The sequence below is a fragment of the Dendrobates tinctorius genome, unplaced genomic scaffold (genome assembly GCF_039654945.1).
Source record: "Dendrobates tinctorius isolate UK_male_01 unplaced genomic scaffold, ASM3965494v1 ptg000007l, whole genome shotgun sequence".
NCBI classification, from domain to species: Eukaryota; Metazoa; Chordata; class Amphibia; order Anura; family Dendrobatidae; genus Dendrobates; species Dendrobates tinctorius.
Genome location: NW_027361675.1, coordinates 19,564,422 through 19,588,631, shown reverse-complemented (window position 1 = coordinate 19,588,631; position 24,210 = coordinate 19,564,422). Strand labels below are relative to the sequence as shown.

At 42.8% G+C, this 24,210-nt stretch overlaps 1 protein-coding gene across 1 annotated transcript; it reads left to right on the top strand.

Annotated features, from left to right (window-relative positions):
- Positions 1-420: 420 nt before the first annotated feature.
- Positions 421-14,999, top strand: LDLRAP1 (low density lipoprotein receptor adaptor protein 1). Its single transcript, XM_073572277.1, has 9 exons — positions 421-585; positions 5,776-5,918; positions 7,074-7,186; positions 7,755-7,869; positions 9,760-9,832; positions 10,533-10,625; positions 12,304-12,428; positions 13,207-13,241; positions 13,515-14,999. The coding sequence occupies exons 1-9, from the start codon at positions 501-503 to the stop codon at positions 13,657-13,659; spliced, it is 927 nt and encodes a 308-aa protein (XP_073428378.1). The 5' UTR covers positions 421-500; the 3' UTR covers positions 13,660-14,999.
- The last annotated feature ends 9,211 nt before the right edge of the window (positions 15,000-24,210 follow it).

The window sequence follows — 24,210 nt, the reverse complement described above, 5'->3', positions numbered from 1 at the left end:
GTCTGGATGGTAGGTGGGAAGCGCTGTAGACCATGGGGTGCGTGTCACTCTTGGGGTCAGGCATTCTAAAATTTTGGGGTCCTACACCAAGAAAGGGTCATTAAAAAAATCCCTTTGGCAATCCCAAACTGACTAAGGTCCTGGTTTCCGCAATGGCAGGCAGTTTATTGTCCCCTGTTATCAGCCACTAGTACCTCGTTATCTAGAGAAATGGTGGCTGAGGACTAGTTTTTGGCGTCTGTGTGACACTGACACAGGCACATACCCCACTGCACCAGTGTCACAGCCCCACAGGTGTCCGGGCTCACGTGAGGAGTCCGCCTCACACACAGCCCCTAACTAATGGCGCGCTGTTAAGAGGAGGCGTGTCCGACCGGGTCACGTGACCATATTTCCATAAATATCACCGCCCTCTACAGACGTGATCATTCATCGACTCCAAGTAGGGGGGGACGCAGGCGAAAAGTTTTCCCCAAGTTGTGAAGTTGCTCCCCTGAAGCATGGACGCGCTCAAGTCTGCGGGAAGGGCGATTATCAGGAGCCCCAGCATCGCCAAGCAGTCGTGGGGCAGCGGGCGGCACAAGAGTAAGTGAGGCTGTGGGAGAACGCGGGGACGGCGCTGCTGCTGACCTCCATGACAGACCGCTAAGCAGGCGTCTGTGCGGGCAGAGCGGAATGTGGTGTGTCATAATAAACTCGGCACTGCTACATCACGTGTCTGTGGGAACACGATAATGGCGAGCATTGGTCTCTGGGGTGAGCCTGGGCGCAGAGGCAGTAGCGGGGCTTCAGCGGAGCCGGTGTCCTGCCCCTGATGATTCACATTGGGGACAATGAGGTTTAGTAGATCTGCCCCTCTATTAACTAGGTGCCGCTGTACCTCCCAAGTGTGAATAGGTGCGAGCTGCAGTGCCTGCAAAACATCTACGAAAAAGGCGCAGCAGCACCCTGGGGATGGCAGGACCTCCAAACTCTCTGTCCCTCAGCATCAAGATGGACTTGCAGCCAGGAGACACATGGTTGGCCACTATCGTAGGCTTTTTCACCAGCAAGTGGTGTGTGTGTGTGTGTGTGTGTGTGTGTGTATATATATATATATATATATATATATATTATTCTCATCACGACTGAGATCTAGTTACACCTTTCTGTCATACTCCACGAAGGTCACCAGAGAATGTGGGTTTTCCTTTTTTATTCTCTGAAACCCCATAGTTCTAGTGATGTCAGTAGCCCCGAGGCGCGTGCTCAGGTTTTATCTCTTGGCACGGAATACTCAGTGTGAAAGAGGTTTATAGATACACAAAAGATCTTGAAACATGTTTTTAAGGTAATGCAAAATATTCAGCGACACTTCAGCCCTAAAATATGGTCCTTCATCAAACTAAGATGTCGGTGGAAATCAACTTGGACTATTTCAGACGGATATATTTTTTTTTTTTTTTTTTTTTAAACCTTGTGTAAGTGCCATTGACACATGCAGAAATATATACACTTGGCTTCTTATTGTATTTCTGGTTGCCTGTTACATTGTGTCTTGGTCTGGGGTAGAAGTGGCGGCAGGCTTTGGCTGCCAGTGGCACCTCGCTCTCTTGTAACAGCCATCATCTTTGTAGGTTTCCTATGAGGGGATTTCTGTTTCATGCAGGCTGTAAATGTGGCTTGTAGGTAACAACCCTTTTGACTCAGTTCACTGTGAAATAAGAGTGAACATTGTGGAGAAAATGTGCCGACTCCATAAATATTTTTTTTCTTTAGGGAATAGCTACAAATATTGTGAAGTGTCAGAAATGGATGTTGTCTGTAGTGCCAGGAATTCCAGGTATGTGTGTTAGGTTTAGACAAGGCAGATCGGTTGCTGTCAGTCTGCTTGATATACGGGGGACCTTGTACTTATGATGTGATGCCAGGCTCGCAGATCTACAGTCGCACTGTCTGTGCTCCTTTAGCAGCTGGGCCTTGTAATTTCCCCTTAAATCAATGATAACATAGAATTTTTTTTAAGGGAGTGGTGTTTGAGGTGGGAGCAGGAATTCCTGAATCATAGCCTGGCCAAACCTAGTTTTCCACTATGAGAGAATTTTGTGGGACTGTTATCTCCATCCACACTAGATTATTACTGGCAGATCCTACTATACAGCAGTCTGATAGTTTTCTTGGTGATCTGGGATCTCACAATACATAAGCATCTCTAAAACTCACTAATTTTGACAAAGTATCTCGCACAATCCTTATTGAAAAAATGGCTAAGTATGGAATGGACAAGGCAACTGTTAGGTGGATTCGTAACTGGCTTAGTGATCGGACCCAAAGAGTGGTCGTAAATGGCTGCACATCCAGTTGGAAGAATGTCTCAAGTGGGGTACCACAGGGCTCTGTCCTGGGCCCTGTATTGTTCAACATCTTTATCAATGATTTAGATGAAGGAATTGAGGGTAAACTGATTAAATTTGCTGATGACACAAAGCTAGGAGGGATAGCTAATACTAGAGAAGAGAGAGAGGATTCAAAAAGATATAAATAAACTGGAGCAGTGGGCAGCAACTAACAGAATGTTTTTTAACAGGGAGAAATGCAAAGTACTACATCTGGGCAATAAAAATGAAAATATACAGAATGGGCAGAATAGGGCTAAGCAACAGCACATGTGAAAAAGACTTGGGTATACTAATAGATCACAGACTGAATATGAGTCAACAGTGTGATGCAGCAGCAAAAAAGCAAATGCAATTCTAGGATGTATTAACAGAAGCATACAGTCTAGATCACGTGAAGTCATTATTGCCCTCTACTCCTCTTTGGTCAGACCTCATCTGGAATACGGTGTCTAGTTTTGGGCGCCACATTTTAAAAAAGACCAACAAACTGGAGCAAGCTCAGAAAAGAGCGACCAGAATGGTGACCGGTCTTCAAACCATGTCCTATGAGGAACGGTTGCAGGATTTGGGAATGTTTAGCTTGCAGAAGAGAAGACTAAGAGGAGACTTAATAGCTGTCTACAAATATCTCAAGGGCTCTCACATTGTAGAAGGATCATCTTTATTCTCATTTGCACAAGGAAAGACTGGAAGCAATGGGATGAAACTGAATGGGAGGAGACAGATTAGATACTGTATATACTCGTGTATAAGCCCCCCCCCCCCCCCATTTTGTCCCAAAAAATGGGAAAATTTAATGACTTGCGTATAAGCCTAGGGTGGAAAATGCTGAAGCTACTGGTAAATTTCAAAAATAAAATGGGCCTCATAAGATGCTCCATAAAGTTCATGATGGGTTCCATAAGATGCTCCATACAAAAATATGCCGAATAATGGTGGCCTTATAACTTGCTCCATAATAACATATGCCCCTTGTAATGCTGCACGGTGATTAGTGGCCCCTTACAATGCTGCTGCTGCCTCAATTTAAAAACTATATACTCACCTCGTCGCTGCTGCTCCTCAGCGTTGCCAGCTCTACAGTGACTGTTCAGGCAGAGGGCGCCTGCTAACTATGTCATGGCGCCCTCTGACCTGAACGTTACTGCCAGAGGAAGCAAGACAGCAGAGCGACGCCCAGCGGTGGAACGGGGGACAGGTGAATATGGCTCCCCCGTTATACTCACCTCTCCTGGCATGTCTCTGTGCTTGTTCCATCTTCTCGGCGCTGTGCTTCCTGCGGTCATGTGGTGCTGCTCATTACATATGCACATATTCATGAGGGTAATGAGCGGTACCACGTGACCGCTGAAAGCAGGAAGAACAGTGCCGAGAAGATGGAATATGCACGGGGGGTGCTGCAGAAACATGCCAGGAGAGGTGAGTATGATCTCCCCTCCCTGGCCGACCCCTGGTATGACTCGTGTATAAGCCGAGAGGGGGACTTTCAGCCCAAAAAAATGGACTGAAAATCTCGGCATATACGCGAGTATATACGTTATTGGAAAAAAACTTTGACAGTGATCATTGAGTGAAACAAGCTGCCACGAGAGGTGGTGAGTTCTCCAATAGAAGTCTTCAAACAGAGGCTGGACAGATATCTGTCTGGGATGATTTAGCAAATCCTGGTTTGAGCAGGGGGTTGGACCAGATGGCCCAGGAGGTCCCTTCCAACTCTTCTATTCTATAAATTTGCATTTTGGTGTGAAGTGTAAACATGAGCCAAGTAGGCAAAAGCTTCCTATTTTAAAGCACTCTGCCAACTATCTAATGTGTATGGGGGTGCTTTCCAGATGGTCAAGACACTAGCGATCAGGTAGTTGTAATCTAGCCCCCAAATCTATAGCATTGTGGCTGAGGCTTTTTGACATCTCATCGACAGGTCACAAAGAATCTGTAGCTGACTTCTGTCTTTATTACTAGCTGAAGAGCCTGGTGTTGCCCAGGCATAGTAACAACTACAGTCAGTTATATTTAATATATATTATTTTTTTTTTTTTAGTGTAGAGCCCCGCCCACTCCGCATAGCCCACGTCAGAACCAGAGCGCTGGATGGAATTGCCCTGACTTCCATACTGGAGATCCCTTTAAGAGGGAAGATGTGCCTATGGGATGTAGGATGTGTATATGGGCAGGGAGGGGATGATTCATCTCTGTCATGTGCTCTCTGCTGCTTTCTGGGGGGCAGACAATGGCTGGGAGCTTATGTTCCAGGGGATGCTAGATTTCTCCCACCTGGTCACTGTCTGCTGAGGTGTTGTTGTGGAGTGGGAAAACTGTTGCTCATAGCAGCCAATCACAGCTTGGCTTCTTTTGAACAGCTCTGGTGAAATGAAAGATGCTTTGTGATTGGTGACACACATGCATTCAGTTATAGATAGATTTAAGTGGAGTTTTGTGCATTTGTCCACCCTAAAGAGACTTCATTTTGAGTCAAGCAGACGGCGAAGATGGATATAATGTAAAACATGTTTAGTTCACTTAAATAGTTGACACTTCCTATACATAGTTGGTATAGAAATGCGCCCACAACCAAAACTCGTGGGGAGGACTAGACAGCATCATTGTGTAAGGGACCTTTGTTGTTCGTGTCTAGTCTGAGACTGTAGCAACTGGCTTCCTGTGAACATAAGTCTAATTTAAGTTCTTTTCTTTTTTTCACGTATGTGGTTAGTATGTTGCAGAGAACTTGTCTCTGGCTGGTCGGTTATCCCATGTGTGACCTTACTTAATTTTTTTTCTCACCAAGTTCATGACTAGTCAGAACAATTTAGAGTAAACTCCCAAATTCTATATCTGGATATCTCTCAATCAAGACTACTAACCATAGTCCTGTTAAGACTGACAATAAGAGGCTAGCCTTGGCAAAAAGTTATCTGGCTTCTCAAATACTCGGTTGGCTTTGTTACGGCTCTTGTGCGCTTTTTTTTTTTTTTTTTTTTTTTTTTTTTTTTTTTTTTATACTCCTCCCCAATACGTGTCATCTTCTGCTTTTGTTTTTCCTGCACATTCCATTGGTAAACAATGGGGTATTAATAAAAATGTGGATCTTGTACTGTTAATGATGACTGCATAATGCACAACATGCTAAGAATTGTTCCCCATACCCTACGGCTAACTAGCTGGGTGGAGGGAAGGGTATCTATTGCGCCCAGGCTTAAATGTTTGTTAATCCAGGCTATTAAAAGCAAGTGGCTGCTGTCCCATAAAATGTTTACTATGATTGGCTATTGTACCGTACTCTTTGTGGGTTTTTTTTTTTTTTTTTTTTTTTTTTTTTTGTTATATACAAGGTTTGTATTTGCTCAAGGTCACTGGCGTTCATGAGAAATAAAAAGGCTCTTCTGTTTATTTCTAGAGCTTCCAGAAAATTGGACAGATACCAGGGAAACTCTGTTAGAAGGAATGCTGTTTCATCTGAAGTATTTGGGCATGACCTTGGTAGAGCAACCGAAAGGGGAAGAATTGTCTGCAGCTGCGGTGAAGAGGATTGTAGCAACAGTATGTGTGTAATACTTCCAAATTTCCATTGTTTGGCAAGGGAAAGAACTTTTGTTTTTTACAGCCAGGAGTAATTCATCACTGCCGTGCATGCAGCTACAGGAAAATATCAAATGCATGGAACGCCTTCTGAATTTGGAAGTAAACTTTGTGTATGATATTTAACACTTACTGTGCGCTTCCTGAGGGTATTTAGCAAGCGTATTCCCAGGGATGGTACATTAGTCTAATGGGTATGTCTCAGGCATCTGATGTGCATGGGGTCTCTAAAGCTTCACCACACTACTTTTCTAGTGTTCTAAGCTACTGGTCATAGATGGGGTTCCCCTTTCAACCTCTTGTACAAATTCATACATGCTATGAGAAAATGATGACCATCGCCCCAGGACTCGTTCTCACCTAGTCCAGCCCTGTCTCCATCAGTGATTGAGTGGGCTGCAGCAGTGACTTTATGGCTTTAGTGCTGCAGCCCATCATTGAGCTCTGGTTACATGGTCGCAGTTGCCAATTATTTGTTGCAAGAATAAAGTTCATGAAGTTGAAAGGACACACTCTAGCATGCTGGCCTAAGGTGAAATGAAGTATTGCGGTTTTCACAAATGGCCATGTATAGTACATGGTCTGGCTGAGTTAGCAGTTTGCAGGACTCTTCCTTTCATTATGCCACATTCACACATCCGTATGCCTACGTGGCTGTCAAGTTGAGGTCAGCAGACCCACGGACAGACCATGCGCAGTAGTCCGTACTCCGGCCATAACCACAGATGTGTGAATATGGCATTAGTCCTAGCAGAATGTGCTTCATTACCGTTAGGACATGTAGAAAGGGGCCGTTGTTGTCCATCAACAAAGTATTTAGTCAACTGTCTGCTGGAAAATCTGTGTCTGAGGGTTCCTTGACAAGTACAACCAACTGAATAAGACAGTGCGAAGGTTAATGTAGCGGTGGCTTTCTTCCAGAGAACCACTGATGTCATCGGTTTACCTTTTTCACATGTGTCAGGGGAAGTTGGGTTTTTGAAGGAAATGACTTGTTGATGTAGAAGCTGTCCAGGAAGAAAAACCTGTCAACATAATGTTATAGTTCTGACCACAGGAGAAACTTTGCTCGTGTTTAGATTGGGAACATGTACATAGTTAATTTATTTTCTCAAGGCTAAAGCAGGTGGAAAGAAACTTCAGAAGGTGCTTTTAAAAGTGACTCCTCGCGGAATAATCCTTTATGACAGCGTCACCAACAAGTTGATTGAAAACGTCTCAATTTATAGGTGAGTTAATCACTTGCCTCACTCTTCCAAATGGCTATCATATATGAAAAGTGAAAATCTAGGCTTTGTCAGTACCAGTAACTTATGAATGACTATTTATATATAACTTGTGTTTTTAAAAACACATCGAATGTACAGTATATGTAATGTTGCGTACTGCATCCAAACAGAAATGGAATTCTCATGCCACAATTCTGACAAATGTCTTGATTGTGCAGCATTATACAGAGCTATTTATTTTACTCACTTATATAGCGCAATTAATTGCACAACGCTTTACAGACGTTATTGGTGCTGTCCCCATAGGGAACTTAGATTGTGAGCCCCAATCAGTATGTCTTTGTGGGAGGAAACCCACACAAACACGGGGAGAACTTTCAAACTCCTTGCAGATGTTGTCCTTGGTGGGATTTGACCCCAGCGCTGTAAGGCTGCAGTGCTAACCACTGAGCCACCATGCTGCCCCATCGATCTCTCATCTATTCAGGATCAGTTTTGGAGATACTGAGTAGGATAGTGCGGCATGGTGGCTATACTTGATGTCTAATACAGACTGCTCTTTCTGCAGAATATCGTATTGTACAGCTGATAAGCTACATGACAAAGTCTTTGCCTACATTGCTCAAAGCCAACAGAATGAAACCTTGGAATGCCATGCCTTTCTCTGTACAAAGCGAAAAATGGTAACCTTGACTTTCTTGTCCATTTTTTATCTTTTGACTCTTGAAGCTGCATTTAACTAACTGTTTATTTCCTGCCAAAAGAGTAATAATATACCACTGCAATGATCTACTGTATATAAGGAGTAGTTCATGTTGTACATGCTGAATGTTTTGAACACTGTGAATGTATGATGGGAGTTTGCGGCATCGGTTAGAAGGGGGGGGGGGGGGGGGGACAAATAGGGAATCCTCAGACTCCATGCCTCCATTCTCTATTCATGTGGTGCTCTGACTAGGTATTCCGTCAGCAGTCTGACTTATGAGTCACTGACCTGCCCCCTAGTTTACACACTAAGGGCCCCATCACACATAGCGACTCACCAGCACTCCCAACAACGATATCAACATGTCAGGATTGCTGGTGAGTCGCTACATGATCGCTGGTGAGCTGTCAAACAGACAGCTTCATCAGCGATCAGCACCAGCGAAGCCGAGCGCGCGGCGTCGCTGTGTACTTTAGTTACCAGCGCGCTGATGCAGGGAGCTGGCAACTAAGGTACACATCGGGTTTCTAAGGGGCATGCGTCACTTAGAAATCCGATGTGTACCTTTTGTTACCAGCTCCCTGCATCAGCGCGTTGGTAACTAAGGTACACATCGGGTTTCTAGGCACAGCGCGCCCCCTTAGAAACCCAATGTATACCTTAGTTACAAGCTCCTGCTCGCCCGCCTGTCACGCAGTGATGCGTGCTGATCAGCGGGAGACCAGCGACCTCAAAAATGTCCAGGGCTGGTTTACCAGGTAACTTGTACCACATTTTTCTGGAGCTGTTCTAAATTGAAGAGCTTGTGGAAAGAAGTCATGAATCATATAGATACTCTCTCTGACAACGCTGTGAAGGTCACCCCACAAATGGCACTACTTTCTTTGGGCACCGAGGAAATTAATCCTGTCATAAGATTTGTAATGATACATATTTTCTTGGTGACCAAAAACACTATAGCTTTCTGGTGGCTAAGAACTGATTTACCCTCCTTTGCTGATATTTTAGGCAAACTACGGATTCACAACTCTATGGAAAAAAGATTTGCCTTTATTAATGGTACTCTCCATAAATATCATACTAAGTGGGATGTTTGGAATTTGAAATTTTCTTAATTTATGTTATCTAACATTTCTATTGTAAACTCAATATGACAATGTTAGTTCCTTTGAGAGGATTGCTTTTAAACTATGTATAATACTGGTTTCCTATATACACTGTCTGTATTAAACAATTTTATTTAATGTGTGATGTAACACGTAGAGTTCTCTACTTTTTATTTTGTCCATTTACCCTTTCTCTTCTCATACTTCTGAAACTTTAATAAAAATATTTAAACAAAAAAAATGTCCAGGGCTTTCCATCAGTGATACCGGCAGGGGGGCCAATCGCTGTCACACACAGCGATCTCACTGGTGAGATTGCTGTTGCGTCACAAAACTAGTGACTCAGCAGCGATCTTGCTAGCGAGATCGCTATGTGTGACGGGGCCCTAATGGTATGCACAAGCGTATAAAACTGAAAATAAAGATTACACAATAACCACAAGACAGATGTCAACCAAGGTATCATTGTAGTCAGTATAACAGCATCTATCTTATAAAGGTGCCCCTGCTGTGCAGTGTGTAATGGCCGTGTCTGACCGTACAGGGACATGGTCTGATTATACCACATCTCCTGGCCAGGGAAAGACAAGAGTATACCTTTTTTTTTTTTTTTTTTTTTTTTTCCCCGGCTATGAAGTTCTGTAGTCTGTCTATGTAGCAATTCTGGCATGTAATGGACAATAGAAGGGGGTAAAGATAACTTTATGTTCAGGCCTCCTTTTATCTCAGACTAATGAGATGTATATGAACCTCTTTTATAGGCGCAAGCGGTTACATTAACAGTCGCACAAGCTTTTAAAGTGGCATTTGAGTTCTGGCAAGTTTCCAGAGATGGTAAGTGTATGACACGATAAATATTAGGAGAAATTATACTTGACCCTCTTGCAGCACTCTCAGTATTTTATTGTTCTGGTAAGCAATCAGTAAGTCCTAGGCTCTAAATTGTAACGTTTCCATAAGAAGGCGGCCTTCTAAATCTCTCGCTGGTCAGCACCTCATGGCTGTCACATGTAACTTCTTTAAAAAAAAATTTGCCATGGTGTTAACAACTTTTGTAGGTTCATTTTAAGTATTTTAAATGTGTACAAGCAAAATTTAATAATGTTTTTGAAGACTTAGCTTAAATATGCATTCATACTGCTGTGTGTGGGTTTTTTTGTTTTTTTTTGTGAGTATTTAACTACAAATAGTCAATGCATGTACCCTAAATCTGATGGGGTAAGCAGGGAGTCTGCTTGTCCAATGGGTAAGCTGTCAATGGCATTAAATAGTATGACTTATAAGACCATGGTCTATGCTTGGTGCCAAAAAGACAAAGGGCTTTAGCTATCCCAGTAGCCTTGGCTGACTTGCGCAAGTGCGTGCTCACCCATACTAATTGTGTGCTGGTGACATGAGCCTAGGAGACTTGGCTTGCGGTGGGTGATCAGATTGGCAGGGAAGTTTACTTTTGCATGACGCTGTATTATACATGTCTTTATACATGGTTTTCTGCACTGGGAACTTTTTTTTTTTTTTTGTCTGTACTGTATAGGTAAAGAGAAAAGGGAGAAGTCTGGCTCTGATGGTGAAGGGACAAGTAGTTCTCAGTCAGAAGGCTCCTCAAGTATTACTAGCCTTAAAGGAGGTAAATGTGTAATGGTCTTAATTGAACACAACTTAATTACTGTAAGAGTATGTAGTGGATTATCAACTTGCTGGATAACCAAATTGCATACTAATTGCCAAAAAAAGTAACGAGCATTTGGTTCAATGGTGACTATCTTAATTGTCACGTTTGTGGTAATCAAATGATTCAGTGGCACGGGATTTTTTTTTTTTTTTTTTTTTTTACATATGTGTGGTCCAAAATTATTCCCAGTCTGAGATAATGGGGAGTTGGGTATAACTTGACTGTTTTCTACATGCTGAGACCCCACTACACAACAATCCAGAGATTGCAGCTTTGCAGCCTCCCCCATCCTGAATGCTCAACCTACACTCCATTCATTGTCTATGGGACAGCTGTTTCCTACAGGCCCAAAAACGACTGTCGGAGAACTCTCCTTTTTCAAGATTCCAGGGCCCAGTCTTGGGATTTGGGGGTAGGGTGTCCCTGCCCAAGCCCCCTAGTCAGCGGTCTCTCTTCAGATTCTATACGTTTTGTGCAGTTACATCATGAACTCCTGTTTGAGCTGCACAGTTACCAATCAGTATTTAAAGGATATCTGCCTCCCAACTATGTAGACTTGCTATTAATGGCAACATTAAACTGTGGTCTTGGAGTTACAACATATGATGAAACTTAATAGACCCCTGCATGAATAGGATATGCAGAGGTAGGGACATTCTGGGTACAAAGCCGGACATCAATTTTGTTAACGCCTCCCTCGAGTGTATTATACATGGTTTAATCTTTACAAATCTGGGGGGGGGGGGTTGTTGCAGTGCTTTTGTATTTTAAAGAGCTTGTAATCTATTGGTGTTATCACTTGTGTTACTGCAGAGAATAAAATAAAGCATAGTACCCTTAAGGCCCCGTCTCACTAAGCGATCTCGGTAGCGAGATCGCTGCTGAGTCACAACTTTTGTGACGTAACAGCGATCTCACCAGCGAGATCGCTGTGTGTGACAGCAATCAGCGAACGGCCCCCCTGCCGGTATCGCTGCAAGAAACCTCTGGACATTTCTTTGGTCGCTGGTCTCCCGCTGGCCAGCACGCATCACTGTGTGTGACAGGAGGGAGACCAGCGATCAGGTGTAAAAAAAAAAAAAAAAAAAAAAAAAAAAAAAAAATAGTTCTCACCTTCCGACGTCGCGTTCAGCCATCCTGCCTCTCTCCACGCTCCGGTCCCAGTGATCCTTTGCATGAATGACCGCGAGACTTTGTTATCCCTCGAGACCGTGACATCTCGCGGTCATTCGTGCAAAGGATCACTGGGACCGGAGCGTGGAGAGAGGCAGGATGGCTGAACGCAACGTCGGAAGGTGAGAATAACTATATTTTTTTATTTTGATACTATTTTCTACAGCGATGCCGGGCGCTCGGCATCGCTGTGCTGATCGCTGGTGAAGCTGTCTGTGTGACAGCTCACCAGCGATTACATAGCGACTTGGCAGCGATCCTGACACCTTCATATCGGTGTCGGGATCGCTGGTGAGTCGCTTAGTGTGACGGGGCCTTTAATCTCCAAGAGCAAAATGTTTAAAAGGTGGTCGGGGAATTAAATGTCACCAGCGAGTATGTTCAGACATGTATATATTTTCTAATGACTCTTCTCGTGTGGGTTTTTTTTATGGTTCTAACTGAATTTTATATAATTTAGCTACAGGTAATCTTTTAGATTTGGGAGAAGCCACCAAAACAATAGATGCATTAAATGCCAGTGACAATCATTTTGAGGATATATTTGGAGAAGGTGCCTGTAACGAGAACAACAATGTAGTGTGGGTGAGTAGGATTTGCTGTTCTCAAGGCTTATTTTACTTTTTTTGGCTTCCTACATGCTGCAAAATGCAAATGTCAATGCATGAGCTCTGCATAAATTCACAAGAAAATCTGCAAGAATGCACAAAACGAGCTGTTCATTGAAGCAAGTTTAGAATATACCTCTAAGCGTGAAATCCTCTTAACTCCTGTCTTGATGGCTTGAATGTAAATCTTCAGGCAATTAATGTGGGGAGAAAATGCCAAGCTGAAATGCCACATGAACTTGGATTTCTGAAGATGGACACCATCAGTGTGGTGTAATAGTAAACGGGTTCTCATTAATTGATGGCATATAGCTAGACTTTTGCTTTTTTTTTTTTTTTTTTTTTTTTTTCCCCCCATCCTCCTTCCCCAAACACAACTCTCCTTTATATGGGAGCTGTTCATGTTTTACCACATTTGCCTATGGAAAACTAGACTCTGGATTTGCCCTCCATTTTGTAATTAATGGGCCTCCCCAGTTGTCAAACTTAGTTTTAATGTTCGAAAGCTTATCCTAGCTATGCCATCACTGAGATCTAATGGAATCCCTAATAAGCTTCTGTCTTATTTATATTTTTTTTTTAAGTATCAGTACTTGCATTTGTGGAATAACAAAGGAGTGTTTTGATCTATAAACCCTAACTTCCAATAAAGCAAATATAACAGTTCACGCCATGTGGAAATGCTCAATCTTTATGCTTTTTTTTTTTTTTTTTTTTTTTTTTTTTTTTCCTTCTGCTCCCTCCTTTTTGTGCAGGAACTTGACGATGGACTTGATGAGGCATTTTCAAGGTAATTCTTTAGTGTCTGCTGAAATATTCTAATGGTATTTGCATTAGGCACACCTTAGGCCAGAGGTTGGTTTGCATAAATGTGCATGGTGCCTGACTTCCCTGGACATTGCAGGTTGTGTGGGGTTTTTTTTTATTCACGCACACACCCCCATCTGATATTGTATTAGGCCTGTCAACTTTTTTAACTAATGGAAACTGTGGTGATGGGTTCAACACAATAAGCTAGTACCCTGGCATTCATTGGGTTTCTTTATTTTGTCTTTTGACTCAGACTTGCCGAGTCCAGGACCAATCCTCAGGTTCTTGACATCGGAGTGACAGAGAACGATATCCAACCTGAAGACTGCTTCTCCCCTACTACTTGGGACAGAATGGAGCTGCACCCTGCCGATGGAGATGACCTGTTTATGTTCTGACGATGATAAAATAGGCTTCCAGTTTTCAGTGCAATAGTCCCAAGAGCAAATAAAATCACTGAAAATGAATTTGACATGGGACCACAAAACCAAAGCTTTAAATTAAGTCTTATTTTCTATGACCTAATGGAGGAGGAAACCATTGAGAAATATATTTTTACATCAAATGGCATGCAGTGACCTACCCAAGAGCTCAACCACCTTTTGCTAACCCCATAAAGAACTTGTATTTGAAGCTTGTGCTTTGGGAAATATATTGTTACAACTTTTACATCAGTATTTAAGCTGTTTAGCATCCATGCCCTACAGATATTGAGGAGATGCAATAGTTATGGCAGGCTTATTGTGTTTTTATATATAGAATTGTTTGCTAAAGCAGTGGGGGCAGCCAAGCCCTAGAAATGAGTATATAGTCTTCTTGACTAGGCCATTTTTTTTTTTTTTTTTTTTTTTTTTTTTTCCCCCCCCCCCCTCTTTTTATTGATGAAGGCCTTCGATTTCTATGACTGGACATATGACTAGTATCCAGGCAATAATATGGCTTTGGCTGTTGGCTCTGGTCATTCACCAGCTACATTTTAGGGTGTTTCTTAATCTTCACACTTATGTCTATACAGTATTGACACCATTTCTTGTAAAATATTTTTATACACTTTAAGTTATCGCACTCCATTGAGAACTGCACTTATGTATATATATATTTTTTTTTTTTTTTGGGCTTTTATGGAAGATTAAGGAAACCACTTCTTTTTTGCATGCTTGTCTTTTAATTTATATTTAATACCTTGCTGGTGGTGACCTCTTAAACTTTGCTTTTTGAAAGGGGTTGAGGTGAAGAGTTCTGTATAGAACAAGAAAATGTACACGTCATAGCGCTGACAGATTTACAATATCTTAAGTGCCCAGTTTTTTCCCATGTTTGTGTGTGTCACCAATTTATGTCCATTGTAGGCACTTTCTGCCATGCAGGATTCTCATGTCAGCGTTGACTGGATTAACACTAACATTACCTACAGTAGATGGCTATTGCTACCCGACTGTTTCCAAACTCTGAAAGCTCGACCATTTCCCTTCACCTGTTCCTTTTTTTTTTTTTTTTTTTGTAACTGACACAATAGAGCGAAAACACTTTTAACCTCTGGTTCTTCATCAGATGTTTGGGGTTTCATTGTGATCTGGATAAACAAGTAATATTGATGTAAAGATTGGAAGTTTTTTTATGATATCCTTGATATAGAAGTTTTTCACAACTATGCATTGTAATACAGCTTTTTATTACTTGAATGTACAACTGTAACATAAGACAATCATTCTACAATATATTCTGCTTAAAATCTAAATTTGTAAATGAGTGGCTCTGTGTGCAAATTCTTCAACGTGATTTGACCTTGTCTTTTGTGAGAAGGGGCATCTCTTCTAAATTCCTGGTGTATTGAGACTAGATGGCCTTGTGGTGACAAAATAGGGTAACTTATTCTTGAGGCTATTGTGATGAAAAGCATCAGGGTGTCCTAAAAGATGCAAACTGCACGGATTACAAAAAATGACACACTGATACTTTAAGGCTACTTTCACACATCAGTTTTTTGCCATCAGGCAGGATCCGGCTATTTTTAGAAAAAACGGATCCGGCATAAATTTTGGAGAACTGTAGAAACGGATCCGTTTTTCTGCCGGATCCGTCTAGCAGGTTATATCTGTTTCCTGGGGGCTGACCAATTGGAGCTGAGCATGCGCAGACTTAAAAAAAAAAACGGATCCGGTGGCTGGATCCGTCTTTTTCTGGATCCGGCGCATTCCGGTCACTTTGAGGGGTCTATATGATAGAAAATACCCAAAAGTGACACCATTCTAAAAACTGCACCCCTTAAGGTGCTCAAAACAACATTCAAGAAGTTTATTAACCCTTTAGGTGCGTCACAGGAATTTTTTTGAATATTTAAAAAAAAAAAAAAATGAACATCTAACTTTTTTCACAAAAATACTTCAGGTTCAATTATTTTTTTTTTTTTTTGTTTTTTTTTTTTTTTTTTTTTTTTTAAACACCAAGGGTAACAGGAGAAATTGGACTGCAAAAGTTATTGTGCAATTTGTCCGGAGTACGCTGATACCCCACATGTGGGGGTAAACCACTATTTGGGCGCATGGCAGAGCTCGGAAGGGAAGCAGCGCCATTTGACGTTTTTGGCTGGAATTGAGGTCGGACACCATGTCGCGATTGGAAAACCCCTGATGTACCAAAACAGTGGAAACCCCCCACAAATGACACCATTTTGGAAACTAGACCCCCTAAGGAACTTATCTAGATGTGTCGTGAGCACTTTGAACCCCCCAGTGCTTCACAGAAGTCTATAACGCCCGGGCGTGAAAATAAAAAATTTGTATTTTTTTCCACTAACATGATCTTTTAGTCACTTTTTTTTTTTTTTTTTTTTTTTATTTTCCCAAGGGTACCAGGAGAAATTGGACCCCAAAAGTTGTTGTCCAATTTGTCCTGAGTATGCTGATACCCCATATGTGGGAGAAAACTACTGTATGGACACACGTCAGGGCTCGGAAGGGAAGTAGTGACGTTTTGGAATGCAGACTTTGATGGAATGGCCTGCGGGTGTCATGTTGCCTTTGGAGAGCCCCTAATGTACCTAAACAGTGGAAACCGCCACAAATGACCCCATTTTGGAAACGAGACCCCCTAAGGAACTTATCTAGATGGGTGGTGAGCACTTTGAACCCCCAAGGGCTTCACAGAAGTTTATAATGCCTGGGCATGAAAATAAAAAAAATCATTTTTTCCACAAAAATGATATTTTTGCCCCCAATTTTTTATTTTCCTAAGGGTAACAGGAGAAATTGGGCCCCAAAAATTGTTTTGCAATTTGACCTGAGTAGGCTGATACCCTATATGTGGGTATCACATTTGGGCGCATGGCAGAGCTTGGAAGGGAAGGAGCACCATTTGACTTTTTCAACTCAGAATTGGCTGGAAATGAGATCAGACGCCATGTTGCATTTGGAGAGCACCTGATGTGCCCAAACAGTGGAAACCCCCAATTCTAACTCCAACCCAAACCCCAACACACCCCTAACCCTAATCTCAGCCCTAACCCCTAACCCAAATGGAAATTTTTTTTTTTTTTTTTTATTACTTTTCCCTAACTAAGGGGGTGATAACGGGGGGTTTGATTTACTACTTATGGCGGTTTTTATGTTTGGCAGCTGTCACACGCTAAAAGATGCTTTTTATTGTAAAAATAGTTTTTGCCTCACCACATATTGAGAGCTCTAAATTTTCTGTATTTTGACCCACCGAGTCATGTGAGGTCTTATTTTTTGCGGGACGAGTTGACGTTTTTATTGGTACCATTTTCGGGCACGTGACATTTTTTTGATCGCTTTTTATTCCGATTTTTGGGACGCAGAATGAACAAACAAGCGTTTCATGAATTTCTTTTGGGGAGGGTGCGTTTACACCATTCCGCGTGCAGTAAAATTGATAAAGCGGTTTTATTCTTTGGGTCAGTACAGTTACAGCGATACCTTATGTCGTTTTTTTATGTTCTGTCCGTTTTATGCACTGAAAACTATTTTATATAAATTATTTTTGCATCTCTTTATTCTGCAAGCTATAACTTTTTATTTGCGGATGATGCTGTGTGGCAGCTCGTTTTTTGCGGGACAACATGACGTTTTCAGCGGTACCATGGATATTTATATGCGTCTTTTTGATCGCGCGTTATTACACTTTTTGTTTGGCGGTATGATAATTCATTAATTTTTGCTTCGTTTTTAATTTTTTAAGGGGTTCGCTAAAGGGGTTAACTAATGGGACAGTTTTATAGGGCGGGTTGTTACGGACGCGGCGATACCTAATGTGTACCTTTTTTTTTTTTTTTTTTTTTTTTTTTTATTTCTAAAAAATGGATTTATTTGGGGGAATATATATTTTTTTCTCATTTTATTTTTTTTTTTTTACTTTATTAAATAGTCCCAGGTGGGACATCACTGTCCTGTGACAGATCGCTGATCTGTCACATCACAGATCACTGTGACAGATCAGCAATCTGTCACAGGCACTGCAGAAGGCTTCCTCATGCCTGCGCTTTGCAGGCACTGAGGAAGCCAGCTTCCTGCAGGCCCCCGTCGCCATCTTGGATTCGGGGGCCTGCAGGAAAGGAGCCCCCGGCAGCAGCGCTGCACATTGCGCTGCCGTGGGGGGCTCAGGGAAGCACGGAGGGAGCCCCCTCCCTGCCGATGCTTCCCTTTAACCCCCGGTACGCCGCGATCATGTTTGATCGTGGTGTGCAAGGGGTTAACGTGTCGGGGGCGGTCCGTGACCGCCCCTGACACATTGTGCCGGCTGTCAGCTGTGATAATCGGCTGACACCCGGCCGCGATCAGCGGCGCTCACCACGTGGGCGCCGCTGATCGCGGTAGACGTACTATCCCGTCCATGGGCATAGGGGCCCAGGTCCCATGGACGGGATAGTACGTCTCATGTCAGGAAGGGGTTAAAGATTGCTAAAAGCTTGGCATAGTGAAGAAAATATAGAACAGCTGATGTATTTGAGGCACAATGTTTTGCAGGTCCCTGGGTGTTAATTGCCCTTCCCCACCCCCCTCAGCACTAAAAGGCCCTTGATGAGGTTTCTGTCAAAGTATGCCCATGTCCTGCCCTAGTACCACCAATTTTGGCATGGCTGGAAGAAACTGGCACATGAAAAAGGTTGTGACACTTGTTAGCAATTCATCATAAGACTTTTGAGTACATGTGCGTAAACACGTAAGTTATACTAGTGCCATTCTCTTCCACTGCGCATTAGATATTGTACACATCAGAATTGGTGTCTTGGCTTTTTTTTTTTTTTTGTGCCCCAAAAGTGAGTATTATCGAATGGAGCAAGCGCTGCATTAGCAGAATAATAAATTTGGTCAAACTGTGTGATTATTTCATTAAAAGAATTTTTAAATGTCGTTTTTTTAACCCTTTACTACTATAGGATTAATAATGGATAGTTGTCTTATTTACCCGGCTTAATGTCACCTTTCAATAGCAAGGTGACATTAACCCATGAGCCACTGCTAAAGGCAATGGGAATAGAGAGGCTACGTGCCATGAAAGGTGCGTCTTATAGATGTGCCTTTTCTGGGGTGGCTTTTTTTTTTTTTTTTTTTTTTCTTTCAATGAATTTACCCGTTAATAACATGTCCAAAATTTTACACACACACCCTAATCTAATTATTGGTCAAAGACATAAAAAAAATGGTTTACTGTATGTAAACCATTTCATGTTTTGTATTGATTTTACAGAAGCTGGCAATTAATTTAGTGGCTATTATGCTATGTAGAACTCTATGAAATAGAATATATAGATTTGTGTCCATATCTATTCTTTAACATGTCAGTGTGATTTTACTGTATCGTAAAATGAATTGCTAGCTCTTGTTAAAGGACACGGTGCGTATTTCTCACGTCACTTGTCTGGTCTGTGTGTAATCCGTAGCTTTCTCGCTCCCATAGACTTATATTGGCGTATTACGGGCGTACAATCATGCTGCGATTTTTCTGTTTAATACGGCCGAGAAAAAAAAATTGGCTGATGGGAACTGCCCCATAGATTAACATTGGGATGAGTGGTATGTGGTGTTTTTTTTTTTTTTTTTTTCCTCCCCCAGGTTTAGTGAATCCTGTATTGAGCAGGAGGTTGGATGCAATGACCCTTGAGGTTCCTTCCAACTCAAGCATTCTTTTCTAAATGTGGTCTAGGCACAGTGTGGCGCTCAGAATGGTAGGGGGCATTGGGATTTGGGAGTGCAGAATTCACTTAAATGAATTTCTTTTGGCATGTGAGGCACCATAGCGCTCTTGAGAGCCTTTTTACTGCCAGTTACGTGGAAGGCCCTTATATTTTCATTGATTGATGACAGACCTGAATAGGGACTTCCTTTAATGAAATCCCCAGGGATCCATTTACTATGAGGCAGCATCTTGCCTTTGTTTAGCAGTGTCCTTTTCAGTGGTGTGCAAAACTGGCTGAAGGCACTTTTATGCACTCTTAAAAAATGGGACACAGCCAGATGGATTCCACAGTGCCTCCACTATAGGGAATGTTCCGCCAGGGTTCCAGCTGAATCCCGTATTTCAGAGATTTAAATGGAAATCCTGGTGTAAGTGATCACCATAGAGTGCAGGATAAATATGCTTCAGAGGTGCACAAAACTGGCCGAAGGCACTTTTATGCATCCTTGCAAAGATGGGACACCACCGGATCATAGGCCAGACTTCTTCCACAGTGCCTCCAAAGGTGTCACTATAGGGAATCTTCCGCCAGGGGTTCCGTCTGAATCATGTATTTCAGAGATTTTAAACAGAAACCCTGGTGTTAGTCCTCAGCATAGAGTGCAGGATAAATGTGCTCTGAGTCTTAGGCTACTTTCACACTTGCGTTTTTTTTTTGCGCTGCGCACAGTGCAAACGCATGTAAACGCACCATGCGGTTGTGTGCGTTTTTAAACGCATGTTTTTTTTTGCGCATTACCATGCGCACCCATAGACTATAATGGGTGTTTGGCTGTAAAAAAAAAAAAAAAAAAACGCATTGCGTGCTCATGCGTTTTTTGGGGCAAGTCGGACGCACAAAAAATGCAACAGGATGCATTTTGTGCGCCTGAGCGCACACTACAAAAAACGCATGTGCGTACAAACGCATGTGTATGCGCACCCATGTAAAAGAGGGGGAAAAAAACATGCTTTTTTTGTGCTAAAAAAATGCAAGTGTGAAACCAGCCTAACTGCGATCTTTGGTAGGCAGAATGAACAAATCATTAGTAGGTCATGTATTGTTATTTTTTTATGCTGTTCTTGATGCAGTATAAGTGCTTGAATGACATTCTTCGGGTCGGTGCAATTAAAGCGATACCAGATTTAGGTTTTGGTTTGCTTCTGTCATGCACTAAAAGATGCATGTGTGTTTTTTTTTTTTTTTCCACTAGTATTTTGAGTATTATAAATTTTCCATTTTTGTTGGTACTATTTTTGGGCACATGGCATTTTTCGATCGCTTTCTATTCCAATTTTTGGGAGACAGGATGAACAAAAACCAGCCACTAAAATTGTTTTTATTAATGCAGTTCATCGTGTGGTAAAAGTGATTAAAACAGCTTTATTCTTCAGGTCAGTATGATCACAGTGATCCCACATTTGTCTTTTTTTTTTTACGGTGTTCACTGAAGGGTTAACTGGTGTGACAGTTTTAAAGATCGGTTCATTCCAGATGCAGCAATACGAAATGCATGTACATTTTTACATAAAAATGTGTATTGGTGTAATACTGGTTTTAATTTTTTTTTTTTTTTATATTACAAAATAATCTTTTACTTTGTCCCTCTATGGCACTTTTGCTCTCTTTACTTTGCATTGCAATGTTAGTGCGTTACAATGCATTATACCTGCAATCAATCTACATATCCAGAAAGCATCTAGACTATGCTGTTAAGGCCCTTTTACATTTAGCGATGCACCAGCGATCCGACCCTGTCAGGATCGCTGGTGCATCGCTAAATGATCGCTAGTGAGCTGTCACACAGGCAGACCTCACAGCGATGCAGCAGCGACGCATCGCACGATACTTACCATTCACACACAGCGATCCTGACGTTCTCCCGCCCGCCTCCACGCGTCGCTCGTCGTCACAGCAGGAAGTCTCAGCAGGAAGCGCCCGACGAGAAATGGAGCCGGACATTCTCGCGCGATCAGCGATGGACAGCGGGGGAGCCGGTCGCTGGTAAGTATCACACATAGCGATATCGCTATAACGTCACAAAACCAGTGACGTTTTAGCGATATTGCTTAGTGTAAAACCCCCTTTAGTGTGGTCTAAGGTGTAGATTTATGACCCTGGGGTCGTCATGACAACGAATGGGCCCCTGCAATGATGTCGTGAGGACATTAATCTGATTGGAGAGGTATTTTCCGTCCTCTCTACCTCCTAAATGTTGCAATCAATGTTAATAGTAGCATTTAAGGGTTTAAACAGTCAAGGGTGGTGTTGGTGCAATCCCTAGCTATCACGGCAGGATCTCGGCCACTAGTAGTACTGAGCTCCTGCTGTGATTGTGCTGGAGGGGCTGATATTTCAGCACCTCCTGTGTGATCATGCTGAGATTGGTCAGTCAGATTGACAACATCACAGTGGTCTGCCTGTGTGACAGCTCACTAGCGATCATTTAGCGATGCACCAGCGATCCTGACTGCTGGTGCATCGCTAAATGTAAAGGGGGCTTTACCCCTCCTACCTAGCCTAGTCCTATTAGTCCAACTAATTCCCTATTCTATTCTGCTTTCCCTACTGGTCTAAGTCCTACACTGTCCCTATATCTTCGTAACATATAAACATAGGTAAAATGCCATACACATTATAACATTACAAGACATATTGGATATACCCGCTTTACCAGGAACGTGGGCAAGGAGCTTGGGGCATAAACTCGTCTCTGTGCATCCCTTAGGGCCCTTTTACATTTAGCGATGCACCAGCGATCCGACCCGCTCAGGATCACTAGTGAGATTTCACACAGAAAGATCTCACAGCGATGCAGCGGACAATACTTACCTTTCACACACAGCGATCCTGACGTCCTCCTGCCCGTCTCACACAGCAGGAAGCAGACGACGAGAAATGGAGCCGCCCAATCTCGCGCGATCAGCGATGGACAGCGGGGGAGCCGGTCGGAGGTAAGTATCACACATAGCGATATCGCTAGCACGTCACAAAACCGGTGACGTTTTAGCGATATCGCTAAGTGTAAAACCCCCTTTACACTAGCTCAACAACTGACCACGTGCTGGAACCCAACACTGCACATGCTGGCAAAGCTTTGTGAGCAGCAGTGGCCAGTTGTTGAATGCCTGCTCCAACATTCCCGTCGGTATTCTAGTCAGCCTCCACACCACAACTGAAGAGTGGGCATGGATGTCTGACGTGTGCAGTTCTACAAGACTTTGAGGATTCCACAAAGGTGGTAAGTGGTGATGATGCCATAACTGGCACAACCATCATGCTTCTGTGCCTACTTCAACAGTTGCCTCTCACAATTAAATATAATAATCTTTATATAGCGCCAACATATTCTGCAGCGCTTTACAGTTTCAAAACACGTCATAAATAACAGCGTTAACAATACAATAATTAAAGCAAAATAAGATGACCCTGCTCGTGAGAGCTTACAATCTACCATGAGGTGAGGGAGATACAAAGTACAGGTGTGTATTTACAATTGTATATTTACAAAGAAGGTCCAGCCATCTTGAGGGAGTGAAGGATGGATGGAGATAGTGAATGGGCTATACACGCACACTTACACATAGTATGACTGATTAGTGAACGTGATAAGCCGCTCTGAACAAATGTGTTTTGAGGGAGCGCCTAAAACTATGCAAATTGTGGTTAGTCCTATTTTCTTGGGGTAGAGCATTCCAGAGGATAGGAGCAGCACGGGAGAAGTCTTGGAGTCGGGAGTGGGAGGTACAGATTAGTGCAGAGGTTAGTCGAAAGTCGTTTGCAGAGCGCAGCGATCGGCTAGGCCGATAAACAGAAATGAGGGAGGAGATGTAGGGGGGTGCCGCACCGTGGAGAGCTTTGTGGGTGAGAACAATAATGAATGGGCAGCCAGTGTAATGACTGACGAAGAGCGGACACGTCTGAGTACCGATTAGCCAGATGGACGACCCTTGCTGCTGCATTAAGTAAGGACTGGAGAGGGGAAAGTCGAGAGACGGGGAGGCCAATTAATAGAGCGTTGCAGTAATCCAGGTGGGAGTGGATCAATGCTACAGTGAGGGGTTTTGTTTCCTTGGTGAGAAAAGGGTGGATTCTAGAGATGTTCTTTAGGTGTAAGTGGCAAGAGATTGTATATAGGGTTTGAAGGAGAGATTGGTGTCAAACATAACATCCAGACAGCGCGCCTGCTGCCGGGGAGTTATTGTGGTACCACCTACGGAGAGGGAAATGTCAGATTTAGGGAGGTTAGTAGACGGCGGGAGCAGAAGAAGTTCAGTTTTGGAGAGGTTGAGTTTCAGATAGAGTGGACATGATATTGGAGACTGCGGACAGACAGTCACTGGCGTTCTGTAGTACAGAGGGGGTAAGGTCGGGGGAAGACGTATATAGTTGTGTGTCATCAGCATAAAGATGGTACCAAAAGCCAAATCTGCTGATGGTCTGTCCAATTGGGGCTGTGTAGAGATAGAAAAGAAGGGGGCCAAGGACTGAGCCCTGAGGTACCCCGACAGCAAGAGGAAGAGATGAAGTGGAGCCAGAGAACAAAACACTGAAGGAGCGGTCAGAGAGATAGGAAGAGAACCAGGAGAGAGCAGCGTCCTTAATGCCTAGTGACTGGAGCCTAGAGAGTAGGAGATGGTGGTCAACAGTATCGAAAGCTGCAGATAGGTCAAGAAGAATGAGCAGAGAGTGGTCACCGTTACATTTTGCTGTCAGAAGGTTATTGGTCACTTTGATGAGTGCAGTTTCAGTCGAATGTAGGGGGCGGAAGAGA